At 43.0% G+C, this 22342-nt stretch overlaps 1 protein-coding gene across 2 annotated transcripts in view; it reads right to left on the bottom strand.

Moving 5' to 3' along the window:
* ATP8B1 (ATPase phospholipid transporting 8B1) overlaps positions 1-22342 on the bottom strand; it is a 61205-nt gene that overhangs the window by 30816 nt on the left and 8047 nt on the right. The window contains exons 2-10 of one of the 2 annotated variants that reach the window (XM_065890355.1): positions 11390-11487; positions 9377-9490; positions 7704-7802; positions 7529-7590; positions 4330-4402; positions 4144-4214; positions 2449-2531; positions 2170-2328; positions 1912-2000 (exon numbers count right to left, since the gene is read on the bottom strand). In XM_065890355.1, coding sequence (XP_065746427.1) covers positions 1912-2000; positions 2170-2328; positions 2449-2531; positions 4144-4214; positions 4330-4402; positions 7529-7590; positions 7704-7802; positions 9377-9490; positions 11390-11487 — 848 coding nt within the window. The remainder of the gene's footprint in view (positions 1-1911; positions 2001-2169; positions 2329-2448; positions 2532-4143; positions 4215-4329; positions 4403-7528; positions 7591-7703; positions 7803-9376; positions 9491-11389; positions 11488-22342) is intronic. The other variant, XM_065890356.1, reaches the window with a different exon arrangement.

Genomic DNA, 22342 nt, shown 5'->3' with positions numbered 1-22342 from the left:
TGAAAGTCTATTTATTTCCATGGTTGATTGATTTATCCTACATACCACATAGAAGGTGAGGTTTTGTTCCCAAAATTATCTTTCAGAAGAGAAGGTGGTATCTTACATTCAAATCTTTAAATATTCTCATATTATTGGACATCCTCTCAATTACTTTTCCTTTGAACAATAGCATGCTGTTTGGGAAAGACACCTTACCGTAGCATGAAACAATTTCAAAGAATGCTAAATTGGGATACGTATAGAAAATGTTGGAAGGAAATGATTTTTTTTTAAAGAAGAAGGCAAGAAAATTTTACCCAGATTTGGGTAATTATTCCTGAAGGTTTAATGATCACTTAACGTTTACGATCCTTTAAGAAGTCATATAGTAAGTATTCTGTTGTGGAAATTGAGCATATACTTAAGGGATGAATAAAAAAGTCAACAGCCCTAGTGCTAGTTGGTTATTTGTGGGTAAGAATAAAATTTCCAGGGGCAAATTTAATTTTCTGGACACAGATTCCGAAAGTGCTATATTTCAAAAGAACTTGGCACAGAGGAGAGATGATGAGCACCTTGTGAAGGCTCACGCCGTAACCAAGACAATGACACGGAAGATGCATCAGAAAAGTTCAAATGAAGTTTTCATGAAATGTGAGAGCAGGGAAAAACGAATTGTCCTTAAATTAATATATTACTTTTATGTAATTCTGAATATGTATATGCAGTTGAAGTCCTGTAAGTATTATAAGTCTCTAAAAGTTTACGTATTCAAATTAAACTAGATCGGATTGATCAAAATGGTGGACTAGAAGGACCTGGAATTCACCTCCCCTGTGAACATACCGAACTCAACTAAATACCTGAAAAAACTTCTCATTGGCAAACTGGAGGACTGCCTGATATTTAGGGCCACCCTACATGCAGAACAGTTAACATAGCAGCCCTGAGACTGCTATCCTTAGAAGGCCCGTTTGCAAGGTTGACTGTTGGCTGGCTTCTGGGAACTTAGATTTTGGAAGGGTTTCCTGATTCCGTATTTCTTACTCTCTGACAAGAATGGCTCACTGTGCCTAAGTACTTGTGTAAAACAATATGTTTTATGCTGAATACCCACATTCCTTCAGGGAGTCTGAAATTTTGGTACATGCCAGGCAGATAAGTGCCTACACGACCAGACCCCAGTAAAACCCAGGCACTGAGTCTCTAATGAGCTTCTCTGGTATAACCAACATTTCACATGGGCTGACACAAATTGTCACTGGGGAGGATTAAGTGTGTCTGGTGTGTATGACCCCACTGGGAGAGGACTCTTGGAAGCTTGCGCCTGGTTTCCTCTGAACTTTGCCCCATGAGCCTTCTCCCTTTGCTGATCTTGCTTTGTAATAAGCAAGAATTATCATAATAAATTCTAACTACAAGGACAACTATACACTGATTTCTATAAGTCCTCCTAGTGAATCATCAAAACTGGGGGTGGTCTTGGGGACCCTTGAGAGAACTTATACCTAAATTTGCCTTATATTTGGACTCAAACAGTACATGTTGGGGGGCAAAAAAAAAAAAAAAAAAAAGGTTGGCTTTTAAGAGAACTATCCCTATGGGAAACTAACAGCAGTAAAATCAACCCTACATTGACTTTAGGAGTCCAGTCCCACTAACTTATCTAAGGCTCCCTGGTTTCCCAACTGATCACTTCACTCATCAACTCAGGATACCCAACAACTGAAATTTACATTCCCAGGGAGATTCTCCAATTAGAAATGTAGCATTTCTGAGAAAAGGTGAGGGAACCTCCTCTCCCACCCACCCCCTCCCAACTCTGGTGCACCTTGTGAACGTTCCTACTTGGCCTACAGAGAGAAGACTTCTCTGCGTCAACAAATCTAGACCAAAAGACAGCAATCTACCAAAACAGAAAATAAATACCGTATACACCATGTAGTTCATCAAGTAATCAATTTTAGTTCTTTTAAATCTGGTTTTCCCACTATTCTTCATTATTTTAGTGTCAGCACCTAAAAATGGAAAATTCAGTATGATCAACAATTGGGAAAATCAATTCACTGGCATGTCAATAAAATGACTCTTTCTTTGGTTTCAACGGAGAAAGGACATAAAATCAATTTCCTCCTTTATATTTTTAATGAGCCTACAGATCAATTTCCCAAGAGACTCAGAAAGTACCTGCAAAAATGACCAATCCATGGCAGAAATCAGTGTTCCTGATTACACAGCCGCGTAACAAAATTTTATCAGCATCCAAAGGAAAACTTGTATTTCTCCAAAACAGTGTTCCTGTAAACTTATCTAGCCGGTTATTCGGTTCCTCACATTCAATAAAACCTTTTAAAGGAGATATGATCTACATAAGTACTCACATATGAAAGATTTTCTGGTTTTAATTAATACGGACTGAATCAAGCAATGAAAATTTGAAACAAAGGAAGACATGTTTGCACAAACCATCAAATGTTGCCAATGAAGTTTCTTTCTGGAGATACTGGTGTGTGATTTCAAGTGCCATTTTGAACTTTAAATTGGTTTCTCTAAAGGAAGAGAAAAAAAAATTAAATGAACAAATTTCAGAGTTTGAAAAGGAAGTTAAAGAAAATTGTACAAAGTAACATTAGGCATACCTGGAAGTGAAAGGTAAATAATGCGTTTTTTTCTATTTTCAGACTCTCTGTTCACTTCGGAACTTCAGGTTTGGATGAAGTTATCCCCTGAACTAGATAAAAATCCCTGACCTGGGAAATGCTGGCCCCCCTTGCTGTTTGTTATAGTCAGGCAATCTGGGTAGGACAGAGGTACCCAGAAGCTCCCTTTCCCACTTCTTACTAACTTAATTCTTACCACCAACCTGAACTATCAAACTGCTGTTTCAAAACTTAGCTTCTAACATTTAATCACACTAAGATAATTCTACAAAACATATTTGTGTTTGAAAGGGTCAAGACTCTATCAATTTAATATTTTCTAGAGTGATAGCTGGATCCTATGTCTTTGAAAGATTAATTCTATCTAAAAAAGGACATGGTCACCTTACCCCCAATACTTGGCATGTCCCCACCGCAGTGGAAGGCTAGGCACATGCAAGAGGACACGCAGGGCCAGGCTGCTCACACATGCTCTGGAAAGCAAGCCTTTCTTACTACGATGAAGGACTTTTTTCAAGTTCCACAGATACTGACTGGGGATTTCCATGCACTAAGAAGTGGACCAGTGGTTCTCAACCTTCCATTCTGTTTGCTCTGACAGAGCATGCTAGCACTTTATATCTTTGTAAAACTTTAGAATCTCTCACTCACGGGAATAAGAGCTGTTGTACAGTTAAGGTTGAACAGACTGACTTATAGAGCAAAGAAAGCCCTCGTTTTTACTCAGATGATCTCAGCTCTCCATAACGAAGCTGACGCACATCTAGGGTGTGGGGAAAGGGGTTTATGCCAGAATGGAACGCACAGGCATCGGCCTTGGGGGCGAGCACAGGGGAGTAGCACTCCAACTCTGCCACCCACTGTGTGACCTTGGGCAGGCGGCCTCCCCTCCAGTGCCTCAGTTTCCTCATGGGTAACTTCGAGGTAATAATATTGCCTCAGAGGGTTGTTGAAAAAATTAAATGAGCTACTACGCAAAACTAATGCCACCTAGTCGGCACTCCATAAATATACTAAAAACTGGTCAAGATGGTCAAAAATGGAAGTTTATCTTTTCAAGTGGTAGCATAATAACCAAAACCTACAAAGGGGGAAAACAGTCCACTGGCAAAGACTTTAAAAATCTATTCTTTTTATCCAAAACAGATACTAATAGTCATTCATCTGTGTCTGAACCCTGATCATCAGCTTACAAAGGGCTCAGGCGTACATTGTGTCATCAAACCGTCTACTTTCCCTGAAAATGGGCTTTCAGATATGGCGATGGAATAGGCGATGGAATAGGTTGGTATACTAGGGAGTCAGACCACTGTTGTCTTACTGTTGCTCCTTCTAGGCACTAACAAGGCAAAGACAAAGAGAGGCTGGTCTCCTACAGAGGTTGCTGGGCAGCCAGCAGGGGGTAGAGGTAAGGCCAGACCTCAGGGCTTCTCATCCAAGTGCACAGCTTTCAATGTAACAAAGGTTAGCTTTCCAACGGGCCCAGCTAAGACCCACTTACCCATCCAGTTCAGCCGTTTCCACGTAGCAGAGGCTGTTAGGTTCAGAGCTGGACAGCAGCAGGATGTCAGCCTGTTTGAAACAAAACACACCAATAACACAGAGAGACCCCGACCCCCCCAGGCAAAACTGAGCACCAGGTCAGATGTGAGGGCAAGGAATGAGACAGCAGAGCTTGTCCACTTACTGGGATGAAATCATTTTTTTTCAGACGAATGACATCTCCGACTTGAATTTCTTTCCACTTGGCAATTTTGAACCTAAATATTAAAAAAAAAACAAATGATAGCTTAGTGGCTTTTTAAAGTTACTGGCAAGGGATTTGGAATTATTCTGTCTGGAAGCCAAAGATTCTGGGAAAACATATACATCACAGGGAAAAGGTGTGCCAAAAGTTCAGCCATTGATGATTAAGGGGTCACAGGATCGTCATCGCCTCTGAAGGAAGGAACAATGGCGGTGCTGACTTTGATGTGTCCTTTCCATTCGATGTTGTATAACTGGGGGTCAATGGGGGCTCCTTAAATGTGTGCGAAGGAGACACATGCCACCCCTCTGTTTTTGCTCATGTCCTGTGCTCCCAGCCCTTCTCCTTCCTTTCCTCTCAATTATCCATCACCTGCTGGTCCCAGGACAGGGATGCACTATGGCTCCCACACGGGCCACCTGGAAGCATCATGGAGCTTTAGTGCTGGCCTCCTCTCTACTGTTTAAAGTTCTCTTTTTGATGAGTGTGTACCACTTTCCTAATGAATCTCCTAAGGATATTGATAAAATAAAAAGATTGCTTCCTTCAGTATTAAATTCTACTGGAAACACCCACTTAAATGTTTAACAAGTCAACATTTTTTAAAAGTTTTAAAATATAGTATAGGGCTTCCCTGGTGGCGCAGTGGTTGAGAGTCCGCCTGCCGATGCAGGGGACGCGGGTTCGTGCCCCGGTCCAGGAAGATCCCACATGCCGCGGAGCGGCTGGGCCCGTGAGCGATGGCCGCTGAGCCTGCGCGTCCGGAGCCTGTGCTCCGCAATGGGAGAGGCCACAACAGTGAGAGGCCCGCATACCGCAAAAAAAAAAAAAAATATAGTATAGGCAGACCTCGGAGATACTGCAGGTTCAGTTCCAGACCACCACAACAAAGCAAATATTGCAATAAAGCGAGTCATATGAAATTCTTGGTTTCCAGCGCATATAAATGTTCTGTCTACACTATACTGTACTCTACTAAGTGTGCAATAGCATTATGTCTAAAAAAAATGTACACACATTCTTTAAAAATACTCTATTGCTAAAGAACTCTGTCATCTGAGCCTTCAGCGAGTTGCAATCTTTTTGCAAAAGCAACATCAAAGATCACTGATCACAGATCACCATAGCAAAAAAATAATAATGATTAAGTTTGAAATATTTCAAGAATTACCAAAATGTGACAGAGACACGAAATGAGCAAATGCTGTTGGAAATACGGCAGCTTGCTTGACGCAGGGTTGCCACAAACCTTCAATTTGTTAAAAAAAATACAGTATTTGTGAAGCGCAATAATGCAAAATGCAATAAAGTAAGGTCTGCCTGTTGTCTGTTTTAAAGGTTTTCATTATAGAAAAGATATCCCTAACAGATATTATGAACCTACCACAACTAATATCCTTAATTGTTTTGGAGACAGAAATCCAATTACTATGTTGGTCCTCCCATTAATTTATGGATAAAAGAGACCTGGAGATTTAAAGTACATTTAAAATATACGCTTATACCCCAGTTTCCCCAATTTTACAAGAATTTAATACACAATTTTTAATCTCAAGATTTTTCTTAACCTGGCTTATCTTTCACTAAGAGGAATGGTAGTTAGTTTACGTTTTAATATTTCTGAAATGGTCAATTAGCAATTTGCGTGTGGGTCTCAATTATAAATGAGTAAATTAAGCACCTTCTTGCCACGGCTCTTCAGGGGTATTAGAAGCAATTCCGTTTGACTCTTCCACTGTGATGTCCAGTTTCCCCTTGGGAGACCCCTGTCACTTTGCCCCACGGATGCCCAAGTCCCCATACATGGGCTGTCGGGGCCACAGTCATGCCTATATGCAGTCTCAACCCCAGTTCAAGGCTACTCAGAGCTACTCTTTACCAGTGTAGTCAGCCGGGCTGTGGGCTACACAGGGCTCTGGCTATGAATCTCACCACCATCCACGACAGTGATTCTAAGTGACTTGAAAGGTAACCTTTGGAACAGGATCTATTTATTTGGAAGGGAAAAAAAGCATCTAAACATATTTATAGGTTGAAATAGTCTATATTCAAAGTGGACACCATTGAAGTGTGGCTATAACTCGGGTTATTTTCCTCAGTGTTGACACATGAAACGTCTCTGAGTTGGGCCTTAGCCACTATTTTCAGCACTTGAGTTTGTAGTTCTGCCTGGAAGCTCTTGCTCAAAAAACGACTCACCACTGGTCCCTGAGTTGGCACGTTGGTCACCACTGACTACGTTACTTTAGCAAACATTGATGAGCACGTTCTGTGCGCTGGATGCTCAGGCGGACACAAAAACAAATACCACCAGGTGCAGTCTCCCCAAGAAACTTAGAGTTCCAGAGAGATGAGACTTCCACACAAATAATTCTAATGAAATTCAGATCATAATAAGAAAGATGAAAACAAAACGCTCTGAAAACACAGTGAGGGACTTCCCCGGTGGCGCAGTGGTTAAGAATCCGCCTGCCAATGCAGGGGACACAGGTTCGAGCCCTGGTCCGGGAAGATCCCACATGCTGTGGAGCAACTAAGCCCGTGTGCCACAACTACTGAGCCTGCGCTCTACAGCCTGCGAGCCACAACTACAGAGCCCACGTGCCACAACTACTGAAGCCCGTGCACCTAGAGCCCGTGCTCTGCAACAAAGACAAGCCAACGCAATGAGAAGCCTGCGCACCGCAACGAAGAGTAGCCCCCGCTCACCTCAACTAGAGAAAGCCTGCACGCGGCAACGAAATAAATATCTAAATCAATAAATTTATTGAAAAAAAAACACACACACACAGTGAAGGAAGAAATCACTGTAGCTGGGGAGTCAGGAAGGGTGTCAGGACATCTGGGCAAAGTCCTGGGCAGCATAAGTTTGGAAAGAGCAGAGATGAAGCGGCACACTCCAGGATGATGGGGTTGTGTAAACACAGGAGTGCCAAGGACACAGAGCCCCATCGGGCAACCGCCTGGACCCCAACTTGGGTATAGCTTTGTCTTAGGAAGTGAAGAGAGGCCTTTATAAGGAAAAGGTTCATGCACTGATAGACTTTCAAGTTCAAATAGTTATCTCTAAGGATGTTTCCAGATGTATTTGTACATCACATCCTTGGAAGAAAGTCACACATTGAGAAAAGCATGGTACCTGCCATCCTTAATGACTTCACATGTCCTATTGTTGATTTCGTTGTCCATTTTATGGCGAGCCTTGAGAGGAGGGATGGGAAAGGTTATTTTAATAATCTCAAAATGTCAAGTATTAATGCCACTTGAAAATATGCTTGCAGCAGTGAGGAGGAAGCTGCACAAAAAATCCTTACCACATCATCCACGAGGTCTTTGATGGCCGTGATGCCCAGCACCACAAGCAAGGGCACCAGGGTGGTGTACCATGCCAGGGTCGTGATTTGAGGGATTGCCTGAAAGAGATAAAAAAGAAGGCGTACGTGTGTGCCCAGGAAGGCACAGCTAACCTACAGGCAACTGCTAACTCTAAGCTTGTTGATTCTAAGGCTAATCTCCATTATCATCCAGGTCTGCATCCTGCCAAGCAGGCATGAAAAGGTGCTGAAGCATCCAGCTAACCTTTCTCGTGCCTCTCTCTCTCTCTCTCTGTCTCTCTCTCACTTCTGGTCTCCTGGGACACAGCCCAGAGGACAGTGGCTCCTGGTCTCATTATGGCTTTCACTGGACACCAAGGAAGCTTTGTAACATGATATCTAAGAGAGAAATGCTCCAAACCTTTTGTGAAAGTCGTAATTAACTACGGGCAGGCACTGTAGGGTCCCAGGGAGAAGCAGTCCTTTGACTTTTAGGGTGTGCATACAGCAGGCTCTACACTGCTGGCTGTTCAGCAGTGGTCTCTGAGGGTCCCATGATGGAGGCAAAAATGGCAGTAGATAGTGGCTGGCTCTGGATTGGGTGGGGCATCTATGGGACCATTAGAAGAAAGTGCTTCTTTCGTGGTCCTTGCTATCGGTCTAGCCAAGAAAGAGGGTGGCCTTGCAGGAAGCCTCGCATCCATCAAGATGGCCATCAAGTTGGAATAAAAGGTTGGGAAGCAAGTAAAGACCTCTCACAACCATCCTATTGATCGTCAGGCCATATCATGTAGTGGTCAAGATGACAAGCTTTGGAGTCAAACTCCTGGATCCAAGTCCTACCCAGCCTCGCCACGTAGGGTGATAGGACTTGAAGCAAGTTCCTCTACCTCACCAGCCTTCAGTTCTTCTCTGCAAATTGAAGGTTATGATAGTACTCAACGAGCACAAGAATTAAGTGAAGTAACAGTGCAAGGAAAGGGCTGTCTAGGGCTATTACTAGTTCCCTAATCTGGATCACTGTACCTTCAGAAAAGATAATTAGGGGATGGTTAGAAGAGAGAAAGCTCATTTCCCACATTATTGTCAATATGCGGAACTCCCCTTTTCCGTCTAGAAGGAAGTAAAGGGAAGGTAGCACTTTGCCCTCCAGATAAGTGAATTCCTTGCCACGATTAAGATAAAAAAACCACCACAACAAAAAACCTCAGGAAAAAATGAGGCCTTTCCAGTAGTGTAAAACCAGTTCACAAAAATAATTTGAGAATTATGACCAAAATACTAATAAAAATCAATATTTTGGCATCTAAATAAAAAAATAAAGGCCAACCATGAAAAAATGGATTTAATTTTAAGGTACGATTATTTTACAAAGTGAAGATTTTAACTTTACTCACTTCAGGGAAACCAGTTTTACCACTGACATCAGTAGGAAATTGCATTTTTTAAAATACAGAATTAAAATAACATTTCCATTTGCTCCCATTCCCTGTTCATTTAACACTGCTGAGCTCGTTGTCTATAAGGCACTTTCCCTTACGTGCAGAACGCAGATGTCCGTATAGAAAACTTTCAAGATTAGTCACATTTTATATGCAACTTAAACAATAACAACCTGAATGTTATTTAGTCACCATAATTCAAAACAGATTTAAGATAACAAAGGGCATTACCTGTAAGATAAGAAGGACCAGGAAATAGAAATTGGCTGCTCTCTTAAACTGCTCAAACAAATTCATTGGTAGAAAGGTAAACGCATTATACTTGTATGTTTTAATTGCATTAGTCTGTTGGAAAAAATGAGAAAGTCATTCTAAACAATGCCACACACTTACCACAGCGTCACAATGTATATACACCTGCAAAAATCACTAAGCCCTGTGGCCTACAGGGACCAAGGACGTAAGTCGTCAGAAAGATACTGAGATTTCCTTTAAGCTTTTACTTCTCACTGGGCCTCAAAATGACCCCTTGGAGGCTTATGTCAGAGACAGTAACAAGATGCAGACATTTCACCTCAAAGGTCTCTGTGGCAAATCTGGCTGTGACCAAATGGATCCTGCTGTTGGGTCCCTTGACCCCCTTAGAAGCCTCCTTGAAAATGGGGCAAAGATGGGAAGAAAATAGGAGACATCAACATGGGGGGGAAAGGAACGTTCTTTTACTTAAGAGGGATGGAGGCTGTGTGAGAAAAAGAGACGGGTGTGGCTGAGTTGTGTGCCCCAAAAGATATGCTCAAGTCCTCACCCCGATACCTGCGATGGTCATCTTATTTGGAAACATAGTGTTTGCAGATGTAATCAAGTTACAGTGAAGTCATGCTGGATTAAGGTGGCCCTAATCCAATGACCGCTGGCCTTAGTAGAGAAAAATTGGGCAAAGACACAGAAACACACAGGGAGGCCGTGTGAAGACAGAGGCAGAGAGATTGGAGTGATGCGTCTACAAGCCAAGGAACACCACGGAGTGTCAGCCAGAAGCCACAGGAGAAGTTTGGAACAGATTCTCCCTCAGATGCTCCAGAAGGAACCAACCTTGCTGGCACCTTGATTTTAGACTCCTGGCCCCTTGAATCGTAAGAGAATAAATTTCTGTTGACTTAAACCACCCGAGTGGTAGTACTTCATTAGCAGTCCTAGGGATCTAACAGACAAACATTTCAGCCCAGACGTAGTGGGGGTTCTTTATATTTCAATGACAATAAGCATTTTTGAGGTGAAAATATCTTCAAAGTCTCTAAATCCATCACAGGCAGAGGAGGGAGAAATAAGTTACTAAGATTCCTTTCAAATTCTTATTACTGTCAAAAACAAGGCTTCTGTGATATTACTGTAGATTCTTTTATAAAATATTTTTAAAAGAGCTTTGTACACACAGAGGGGAAATTTCAATCTACACAATTTTGTTTTGTTTTAAGCCACCCCCATACACCCTTAAGGTAGTTAATCTTAGTGTGATGAATAAAAATGACATTCTAGGAATCTAAAATATGACACAAATGAACCTGTCTATGAAACAGAAACAGACTCACAGACCTAGAGAACAGACTTGTGGTTGCCAAGGGGAATGGAGTGAGAGTTTGGGGTTAGCAGATTCAAACTATTATATGTAGGATGGATAAACAACAAGGTCCTACTGTGTAGCACAGGGAACTATAGTCAATATCCTGTGAAAAACCACAATGGAAAAGAACTTTTAAAAGAATGTGTAGGGCTTCCCTGGTGGCGCAGTGGTTGAGAGTCCGCCTGCCGAAGCAGGGGACACGGGTTCGTGCCCCGGTCCGGGAAGATCCCACATGCCGCGGAGTGGCTGGGCCCGTGAGCCATGGCCACTGAGCCTGCGCGTCCGGAGCCTGTGCTCCACAACGGGAGAGGCCACAACAGTGAGAGGCCCACGTACCACAAAAAAAAAAAAAAAAAAAAAGAATGTGTATATATACATATATATATATATATATATATTTAAATAACTGAATCACTTCACTGTTCAGAAATTAACACAACATTGTAAATCAACTATACTTCAATTTCAAAAATGACATTCTAGAGAACTAATGATGATTATCAGTAGCCCCAGGCCAGGGGTTACCTGGAAGGCAGGTACCACATGAAGCCAGTAGGCATGATGGCTATTGGGGAAAAACTGGCTTTTACTAAAATTAATTTAGGAAGTTAAAATCAACTTACCGCATATTTGCTCTCCTTAATACAAAAGAACTTTGTGTTCATAAAATGAGGTTGTTCGTGGAAGCTTCGATCATTTGCTTTGACTTGCCATGTGCAATCTTTAAAAAAGAAAGAGAAAAAAGTCCATCAAGTAGAAAATTCAGTTTGCTATGGGTTGAATTATGTCCTTCCTAGATTCACACATTGAAGCCCTAACCCCTATCCTGTACCTCAGAATACAACCTTATTTGGAAATAGTCACTGCAGATACAATTAAGTTAAAGTGGGGCCATTAGAGTGGACCCTAACCCGATATGACTTTAGGACAAAAGAAAATTGGGACAGAGATACCCACAGAGGGAAGACAGTGTGAAGCCACAGGGAGAAGACAGCCACTTACAAGCCAAGGAGAAAGAGGCCTGGAACAGATCTTTCCCTCACAGCCCTCAAAAGGAATCAACACCACAACACTTTGATCACAGACTTCTAGCCTCCAGAACTGTGAGACAAAAAATATCTGCTGTTCAAGCCGCCCAGTTTATGGTACTTTGTTAGGGCAGCCTGAGCAAACCAATGACCATGTTGTAACTTGACCCACTGTCCATAGAACATTCAATTCTAAAAGAGAAATCCTCATTTAAACATGGCCCGAACAAAAATCCCAGAGCTCTACAAAGTGACAGCTAAATTATTACTTCAAACTCATTTACTTGGTCTGTAAAATGTATAACCCATTACATACTTAGTGAATGAATAAATCAAAGAAAAAGGGTATCGCCGACGAATCGACACTTTTGAGTTGTGATCGTAGATCGGGGTTGTGCACGGCTTTATCCTGATGGCCAGTATCGCTGCTGTCTTTCGAAGTTCATTCCATGCACTTAATGTCACATCTACCACTCAAACGCCAGGTCTAAATTCCAGGGAACTTTAGAAAGCCCTCGGTTTCTCTGTTGCTAAAGGGAACAACTCTCAGGCGATAGGTCCCCATAAAACCTCTGACAGGCTGGGAGGACCCTCCGAGGACATGCTTGCCGACCTTCTGAATGGACAGGAAAGGTAAAGTTCAGAAACAGTGAGATATAGTTTATCTCTAGCCTGATTCCTTTCCATCTCAATGGTGGAGTCCAGCTCCTAATGGAAATTTCAGCCAAAGGGACCTTCAACCTAGAGATGAGTAGCCTGGCAGTCAGGCTACAGTTGCAGGGAAGAAATTTCCACCCACCTGTTCTGTCTTGGCCCATCCGCTCTTGACTTCTACTGTCGCATGATATATGGCTCTAAAGGGAACATTTGTTCAGTGCTTAGTAGGTGCCAGGCATCATGCCAAGTAGTTAGTTAATATGTCAATTTTACAGCTGAGGAAACGGAGGCAGAGACAGGATTCAGGGGGAGAATCAGAATTCAAAGTCTGGCAGTCTGACCCCCAAGCCAACCTCTCCATCCACCTTGCTCTACTGACTGGACTTTCTTTTGTGATTTATGCTACAAACCACCATGAGAACTGCCTTGTCAGTGAGCAGACTTTGCTGGGGGGGCGGTCACTTATCAGTATAGGGTCAACCTTTCCACTGTTACCTAATATCAGGCTGTGCTTCTTCTCCTAACAGGAAGGCATAAGTTGTCACCGCTATGAAAGCTCAAGACAAGGATATTATAACTTAGGAAGAAAAGTTCAGGAAGCACCTTTTTGGCATAAGGTCCCCCACTGACTGTGTGTTTGAACATGCACGTGAGATGAGCTTCCCTTGTGTGACACACACGAGAGTGGGTGAACCAGGCGGGGTTTTTTCCCCCACATTACTCTTTTTAAATTTTTTTTATTTTTCTTTTGTATTTTGGCCACACTGTGTGGCACGTGGGATGGTTGCCGGACCAGGGGTCGAACCCAGGCCTCTGCAGTGAAAGCACCAAATCCTAACCACTAGGCCACCAGGGCCTCCATGAACCAGGTCTTGATGAGCTCCTTCTTCTGCAGACTGACACAGAAGGGGGATCAACAACTCGTGAGACACTCTTTTTGGAGATGGGATTATATCAAAGAACATTTACAAGTAAAGGATTATAAGACTATCAATCTTATGACTACAGTTATAAAAACTTAAATATGCTTTAGAAAAAAACATATTTCTTTTTTTTTTTTTTTTTTTTTTTTTGCGGTACGCAGGCCTCTCACTGTCGTGGCCTCTCCCGCTGCGGAGCACAGGCTCCGGACGCGCAGGCCCAGCGGCCATGGCCCACGGGCCCAGCCGTTCCGCGGCACGTGGGATCCTCCCGGACCGGGGCACGAACCTGCGTCCCCTGCATCGGCAGGCAGACTCTCAACCACTGCGCCACCAGGGAAGCCCCATATTTCATTTTTTAATGATTCATTTTCTAGACTTTTACTTCCAAGAAAGTACGTATAATACTGCAAAAGGAACAGTTGCAGACTACTGAAGAAAGCAAATAATTAACCTTATGACTTTTTAAAAACCACTATACCATTATTGAAAATTTCTCTTGCATCATTTGGACTGCCATTCATTGGGTAATCATAACTGTTATGTCATGACAAATGGAAATGTCCTAAGCATCTTTTTAGCTTACATGCGATATTATCAAAAGGGAAAATTTAAATGGAACTACACGACAGCTCCTGAGGGCTGTTAGAATGTGTGCAATCAGAACATTTCTTTTCGACTGAAAAAGGAGATCGAAATGAAAGTAGGTTAAAAAAAGATATTTTATAGGGTAATCTTGAATCCATTCTATTTTATGGTAACGTGGAAATTTTTAAAGGTTTAATGTGGCTCCCAGATGACTTGTAACACATCCCTGGTCACGAGTGTTCTAGAATACCTCTGAGAACTGCCGTTCAAAAATTCAGGAAGGTTGAGAAGAAAAACAGACAAGATTCCTCGAGAAGGGAGAAAAGACCAATGAGAAGGGATAAAAATCAATCTCAGAGATACTCAAGAGGAAAGAATAAGTTGCCCTGTTAATGAGCTGGATTCTTCGTCCGCCTTGTGGCTCTTTAAATTTGCTTCATAATTAAGTCCTCCAGCCAGTGGTTCCTCTGTCTCAGCACAACCCCCTCATTCCCCAGCCCAGTTTGAACTGGATGCCTCAGATAGAGGGTAGTATCTGACCTCAAGCAGGGGCAGTGAAGGGACTGCTAGAAATGACCTTGGTCTCTTTAATTTTACAGTTTGAATAACTTGTTGGGGAGCTTGGAGAAAGTAACTAGCATCTTCGTCTACAATATACTGAGCTTAATTAACCACAGAAGCATTTGTAGTTAATTTCAGAAACCTGATTGCAGTCAAGTAATCAATAACCCTATTTCTAACAAGGTTCCTTGTTTGGCCTAATTCAGACAAATCAGCAGGCAAAGAAATTGGTTCCTTTTCCTGATACTTTCCTGAGTTTCACGCTAATTGCTTGAGGAATATTTCAATCAGAGACCCTAAAGTAAGTGAAACATGCTCTGTGGTCAAATACATTTGCAAAACACAGCATCCTACATCCCTCCCTTGGATATTCAATAGACCCACTGGTGTATTAAAGGCTCTGAGAAGTCCTGTAGTAAAGAAACATTTAATTTTATTTAATTCAATCTTTTCAAAATTAATGTGACCACAGGCACATTTTTAACAATCACAGAACACCTATTAATATGGTTTGAGAAATGCTGTGCTAAAGCACATGCCTTTAGGAAAGGTAGCAAAATGACGCTTGGAAATTTGTGGTTTTGATCAAACATTTACTAGGTACCCAATTAAAACAGAGAACCTTACCGGACACTTGGACCACAAGGCTAATTTATAGAAAAAGTAGGAACCTTGACCCATTTTCTAGAATGGAAATATTGACCAAGGAAAGAGAAGAAGTAATACACTGACCAGCAAAAAATTCACCTTCACCATATGACCCTTTGGTTAAAAGCTAGAGAGAAATAAGCTAACAAAGGTTATGCCTGATAAAATCATCAATGCACGTTGCATTTACCATCAGCCAGCTGTGGCTCAAAAATCATCTGGTAAACATGTATTTAATGTATGCAAATATGGCTACATGATGTTGGGTGCTCCCAGGGTCACCAAGTCCTTTGATCATCACCATCCAGCAAAGAAAGTCAGCTTCGCCTGGCCTCTCATCCTCTCACAGCTGATTCTGAACTCTTGATTTATAGACAACTCTGCAACCAAAAAGTTGCATTGGTTGGTACAAGCTGCAGCAAACTAGCAGAGTGAAACAATCAAAAGTTTAGTGTCAGAAAAGAAAAAAACAAACAACCCAAGAGAGAAATGGGTAAAGGACAAATAGACCATTCATACACAGGGAAATTCAATGGCTCTTAAATACATGAAAAGATACTCAAGTTCATCAAAAAAGAAGTACAATTCTTCAGTTACGTGCCCATTTTTATCCTATAATGGCAAAATAAACAGGCCCTCTTAGGTGGTCTCTGCGGAGAGCAATTTGGCCATATCTGTCAAACTTTAACAAAGACACACGTGCTGAGTGAGTGTATATATACTCTTGGATAAAGAAACAACATATCTCAGGGCTATTCAATGCATCCCTGTTTATCAGAAAGATTAGAAACAACCTAAATACCACCAAGAGCAGCTGGCTAAACACCCACACAGTGACAGCCTATGTGGTCTGCAAAAAAGAATGAGGTACCTTGATGTGTACTGATAGGGAGTATCTTCAAATTACACTAAGTGATAAAAGCAGGGAGTATCTACCATGCTTTAAGCGATGTGACATACAGGATGAATGCACAATAGGAACGCATGCATGCACACACACTTGCACACATGTGATCACGTGTATGTGTATCTGCGGGTATGTAAGGGCTCATGTTTGTAAGTGTTCTTTGCGCAAGGAGTGTGTGTTTATCTCCGGAAGGACAGACGAAGAATAGGTAACAGCAGCTTCTTTCTGGGAAAGGAAACTGCATGGCTGAGACACAGAAGAGGCAGGGAGGGAGACTTCGTTTTCATTCTGTACCCTTTTATCATCAGCTCTATGTGCATGTACTACCTCTGGAAAAAAATACGTTTGCAGTTCAATTCCTTCCTTTATAGGTTTACATATAAATCAAATACGTAAGTTGCTTGACTTTCTTATGGTCATTATGCCATTATGTTTAATATTTTAAAAGAATATTATTCTAAAGGCAGCGGGATGGTGGGTGGGAATAAATCAAGAGAAGAGAAGACAGGAAAAGATGGAAACCTATGCAGTCACGGGTAAAAACCACATCTACATTCAACAATGAGTAAATATTAGAAATATCTCAGAATAAAGCCACACACACACACACATAGAAATACATACTGTATTCCATTCCAAATCATTCCAAGTGTCTGATTCCATTTATACACAAAGTTTGAAAACATGTAAAACTAAACTGCAGTGTTTAGGGATATATATGTAGGTTGTAAAACCATAAAGGAAATCGAGGGAGTTATTACTATAAAAATGAGGATGGAGGTTACCTCTGAGGAGGGAGCAGGAAGGGGTGGGTAGGACAGACTCGGGTGGGGCTTCAGGGGCCCCAGCAATGTTCCTGTGCTGGACCTGGGTGGTACTTACACATGTGCTCACTTAATAATGATCTGTTAAACTATGTATTTGTTTTCTATGCACTTTTCAGTATTTCAAAATACAGGAAAAGTAGATCAAAAAAGAGGCAAGATTAAAAGTAGTGACAGGGCTTCCCTGGTGGCGCAGTGGTTGAGAGTCCGCCTGCCGATGCAGGGGACACGGGTTCGTGCCCCAGTCCGGGAGGATCCCACATGCCGCGGATCGGCTGAGCCCGTGAGCCATGGCCGCTGAGCCTGCGCGTCCGGAGCCTGTGCTCCGCAACAGGACAGGCCACAACAGTGAGAGGCCCGCGTACCGCAAAAAAAAAAAAAAAAAAAAAAAAAAGTAGTGACAGAAGGGAACTAGCCCAGGATGCTGACAACAGCCAGAACTCAGAACAGGTGAATGAGAGGAACAATGACCCAACAGTGAGCCAGGCCAAGTTCTCCTGGGGGCTCTGGTTGGACATGACCTGGAGGGAGTCAAGTTGGAGGGGGAAGCAGATGGTATTGAGAAAAGTGTGTCCTGTCCACACCCAGCCCTGCTGCCAGGAGGGGCTCTACCTCTCTCAGGTCACGAATGCATATCGGTCACTGAGCTATATATGCGCTGGGTCCTTCCATTCTAAACTGGGTCCAGAACCATCAACAGGCCACAAGGGGTAGAACAGAAGGTGAGATTTAACAAATCATGAGATCAACCCTGCCTGGGAAAGTAAACGAAGTTCCTCCCCCTGGTGTCTTGGGATTCTGGTCTTCCTAGATTAGGCTCTACCTCTATGTACACCCATAGTCTCTAGAACATATAGATGGAGAAAACACAGGTCAGCTGTAACCATGACATGTCTTGTAGCAGTGGTTCACAGAGTGAGGGTTCCAGACCAGTGGCAGCAGCATCACCTGAGAACTTGTTAAAAATGCCAGTTCTCAGGCACTACCGCAGAACTGTCATATGAGAACTCCCAGGCATGGGCCCGACAAAGTGTTTTCACAAGCCTCCCCCGGTGACTCGCACGCACACTCAAGTTTGAGAACCACTAATTTAAAATAAGGTGGAACTAGGGGTTAGCAGATGCAAACTATTACATATAGAAGGGATAAACAACAGGGTCCTACTGTATAGCACAGGAAACTATATTCAGTATCCTGAGATAAACCATAATGGAAAAGAATACAAAAAAAGAATATATATATATATGTACAAACACACACACACACACACACACACGTATGTATGTGTAACTGAGTCACTGCTGTACAGCAGAAATTAACACAACACTGTAAATCAACTATACTTCAATTTAAAAAAAAACAAAAAGCAAAATAAGGTAGAACTAGAGCTCATTTCAATGGAAACCATCTCTCCATCAGACACAATCCCTACCTTGAGGAGCCCACTGTCTCTCCATGGTAGGCGGGAGAGATACCTAAACACATACAGGAGTGAAGACAATGTATAATGTGGAAGAAAATGTAAGGAAAGAGCTAAGCCCTTGGCAGCACAGGAATTGTAAGGAGCAGCAGTGAATCCAGCCAGGCTATGGTGGTGTCAAGAGGTACCTTTATGGAAGAGGTACCTCTTGAGTGGACTCTTAAAAGCTACCCCCAAATCATGCCTGTACAGGGAGAGGAGAGGGGTGAAGGGCATTCCAGGCATAAATACAACCGCAGCGGCCAAAGCACAAAGGCAGAAAACAGCCGGGCCTGGGTTCATATGTGAAGAGCTGGGTGTCAGGGGACCACAGGAAGGACAGGAGATGAGCTGAGAGCCAGTGGATTGAGGGGGCCTGGTACGGCAAGCAGAGGGCAGGGGACATCCGCCGGGGGCTTCAGGACAGGAGTGGCACGGCCAGACCGTGGTTTGCCCGGGTCACAGCAGGAGCAGTGCACAGGATACATTTGAAGGGAAGAAGTCTAAAGGCAGAAGACAACTTCAGTCATGGAAGGGAGAGCTGATGAGAGCCTGACCCAGGGCTAAGGGGACAGCAATGGGGAGAAGACAGATTCAAGAGCTATAGGACAGCTGACTGAATGTGGGCAAGAAAGAATGGGGAATAAAAATGAAATCAGGAGAAAGACAAACAGCATATGATATCACTTCAATGTGGAATCTAAAAAAATGATACAAATGAACTTATTTACTAGACAGAAGTAGACTCATAGACATAGAGACAAACCTGTGGTTATCAAAGGGGAAATGTGAGGGAGGGATACATTGGGAATTTGGGATCAGCAGATACACACTACTATATATAAAAGAGATAACCAACAAGGACCAACCGTATAGCACAGGGAACCATATTCAATAACTTGTATTATAATAACTTATAATGGAAAAGAATCTGAAAAATGATATGTATACATATATATCGGAATCACTTTGCTGTACGGCTGAAACATTGTAAATCAACTATATACTTCAATAAAAATATATATAAATTTAAAAAATAAAATAAAAATGAGAAAAAAGTGACCCCAGGATCCTACTTTGGGTGACTGGATGAACAGAGGTGCCACAGATGAGCTAGAGAACTTAAGAGGTATCCATCTAGTTGGGGGGACAATGCATTTTCAGATCTGGTGAACTGAAGACCCCCATAGGACACAAGGGTGGAAACGTCCATCCAGGAGCTGTAGAAACCAAGCTGGAACTCCAGGCTGAGGTTCAGGTCAAAGACACAGATTTGAAGGTCCTCAACACTCAGACGTTAGTTGAAATCATGAGAGTGAATGGATTACACAGGAAGGGAGTATGGAGGTAGAACAGGAGGGGCAAGTAGCGAGCTGCCTGGTAAGAAAGGGCATAGATGCCCAATGATTTGGTGATCACAAAACCACACTGGTGACCTGATTGAAATACATTTCTTTGGATGAGAAACTAAAGGGGAGTTGGGCTCATCAGGAGGTGTTTTTTAGGAGGGGGAGACTGAAGGGGCCAGGAGAGAGGGCGTTAGGAAACAGGAAGAGAGGGGATGGCTGACGGTAGGGGAGCGTAGAGCAGGCGGGATGGCTTCAGTGTGAGGGGCAGAGAAGGATAAGCGAGGGTTTGAACAGCTTTGAGTTTCTTGACTTACGAAGCACCCTCCGGAGAGTGGTGACAGTTTGAAAAGCTTTTGAGAAAATGGGAAAGGCACGAAGTATGGGCAGGTAAGAGACTAGAGTCAAGATTTTATCGAGTTTATCTGCTTGATTGTGTGGTGTTTGTAGCATTCAGCTCTGTTGCTCCCCATTCCCACCACCAAGTAAAAGAAAAAAAAAGAAACTCAAAAACTGATAGACTGAAGGCAAAGCAAAAGGCCAAATGCTGCTGTTTGCTTGTGGAAAGAAAAGAAAAAACACACAACTTCACCCTTGTTCACACTTGCTACTCAAGGTGTGGACCAGGTGTATCACCTGACATCCAGTTAGAAATGCACAATTTCAGGCCATGCTCCAGACCTGGCACCAGAAAGGCATTTTCACAAGATCCCCAATGAATTCCTACGCACCTTGAAATGGGATGAGTTGCTCTTGATTCTACTGGAATCCGGGCTTTTATCCGGATGCTCAGGGCTCCACCCCCAGGGATTTTCGCATTAGACTGGGGTGAACCCAGCAAAGGTCTCAGGTGACCCTAACCTGCAGGCAAGGCTGCTATCCACTGTTCAAGAGCAGCATTTCCCAGCCTTTCTCCTGCCTCCCTCACATCCATCTGAGGGTGACAAACCCTCCTTACAGCACACCTTGTCACTGAAGCAGTACACTGCAGGGTATGAGCAAGGTAGGACTTTAGATTTTAAAATAAATGCCCCTCTCCTCATTGAGAATCTTTATTCTCATGGTGCTTTCCAAACTTGAATGTGCCTACTAATCACCTGGGGTCTTTGTTAATAGATTCTGATTGGCTGATCTGGGAAGAGCCCAAGGTTCTACATTTAATCAGAACCCTCGTGAGGCCAACTGGTAGACCTTGCTTGAAGAGCAGGTGCACTAGTGGATTAGATGGACTATTCTGTAATGTGAGGTTGAACCTGGTGGAATTCTCCCCTTGCCTCACTCCAGACCTACTGTATCAGCGCCTCCAGGGGCTGGGTCCAGGCACCTATGGAGTTTTAAAAGCTCCCCATGTGATTCTAATGCATCAGCAGGATTAAAACCCCCTAGAGTTAGGGACTTCCCTGGTGGCACAGTGGTTAAGAATCCGCCTGCCAATGCAGGGGACGCGGGTTCAATCCCTGGTCCGGGAAGATCCCACATGACGCGGAGCAACTAAGCCCGCGAGCCACAACTACTGAGCCCACGTGCCACAACTACTGAAGCCCGCGTGCCTAGAGCCCGTGCTCCGCAACAAGAGAAGCCACCGCAATGAGAAGCCAGCGCACTGCAACGAAGAGTAGCCCCCACTCGCCACAACTAGAGAAAGCCCGTGCATAGCAACGAAGACCCAACGCAGCCAAAAATAATAAATAAATATATATATATATTTAAAAACCCTAGTTAGTGTCCTCCTAAGGTGACTTCTATCATTAAACACCTACTTTAGAGACTCAGGTTCCAAAGTGGCACCAGGAAAGCAATAGCTGAGTTGGGTGTCCATGAGCAAAAGAGCTTCTCACTTGAGGTTCAGTCATAAATGACATTGCTCAAAGCAAGTTCTATAAAGTGAGACAACGCAGTCTCAACACCTGCTCTGTCATTACAAATCACTCAGCCAGGAACACCCCACACAGCCTTTAGTTTACAAGCCACCAGTTCCTGTGGTGTTCTTAAGGCTGCTGTAGTGGAAGGAAGTTTATGGCTGATTAGAGAAAGAAAATAAGTAGCCAAACTAGAATCTCCACATGGGGTGTGGGTCAAAAATTCAAAATGCATCAAATTAAGTGGAAAACAGAGCTCCTCAGCATGTTTCCTGGATTTCCTAGGATTTCCGTATTTTAATGGACTAGCTTAATCTGTTTTTTGATTCCAGATAAAAATCCATGGATGCTCTAAAGATCAACACCCTTAATTCTGTATTTTTATCTGAAGATATCACTTTCACCAGCGATCTAGCTGCCCTTGTTTTGTTGATGCCACATCTGGTCCGAATGTATGCTCTAAGAGAGAACTTCCTCTCTGTGTTCTGAGGCTCTTGTGGTGATATCTTTAAGCCTTAACGATTAAACATTCCACCTTAAATACTGTCGACCAATGATCATTTTGCCCCTGAACAGAATTTTGATCAATGAAATTCTGAGTTGGAAAAGATTTTTTAAACAAATGCAGTTTTATATTTTCAAGCACAGAGAGCCACCCAACCCCGTCAAGAAGACAGATCTTTGGGGGTGGGCTCTCAAGGAGAGAGAGAGGTGCGTGCCTAGCCTGCCAGCTGCTTGCAGGCATGTGCTTCAGAGGTGCCTAGAAGTGGTCCTGCAAG

Source organism: Phocoena phocoena, chromosome 13, assembly GCF_963924675.1.
Source record: "Phocoena phocoena chromosome 13, mPhoPho1.1, whole genome shotgun sequence".
NCBI lineage: Eukaryota > Metazoa > Chordata > Mammalia > Artiodactyla > Phocoenidae > Phocoena > Phocoena phocoena.
The sequence above is the reverse complement of the archived record's forward strand: the minus strand, read 5'-3'. Positions and strand labels throughout refer to the sequence as shown.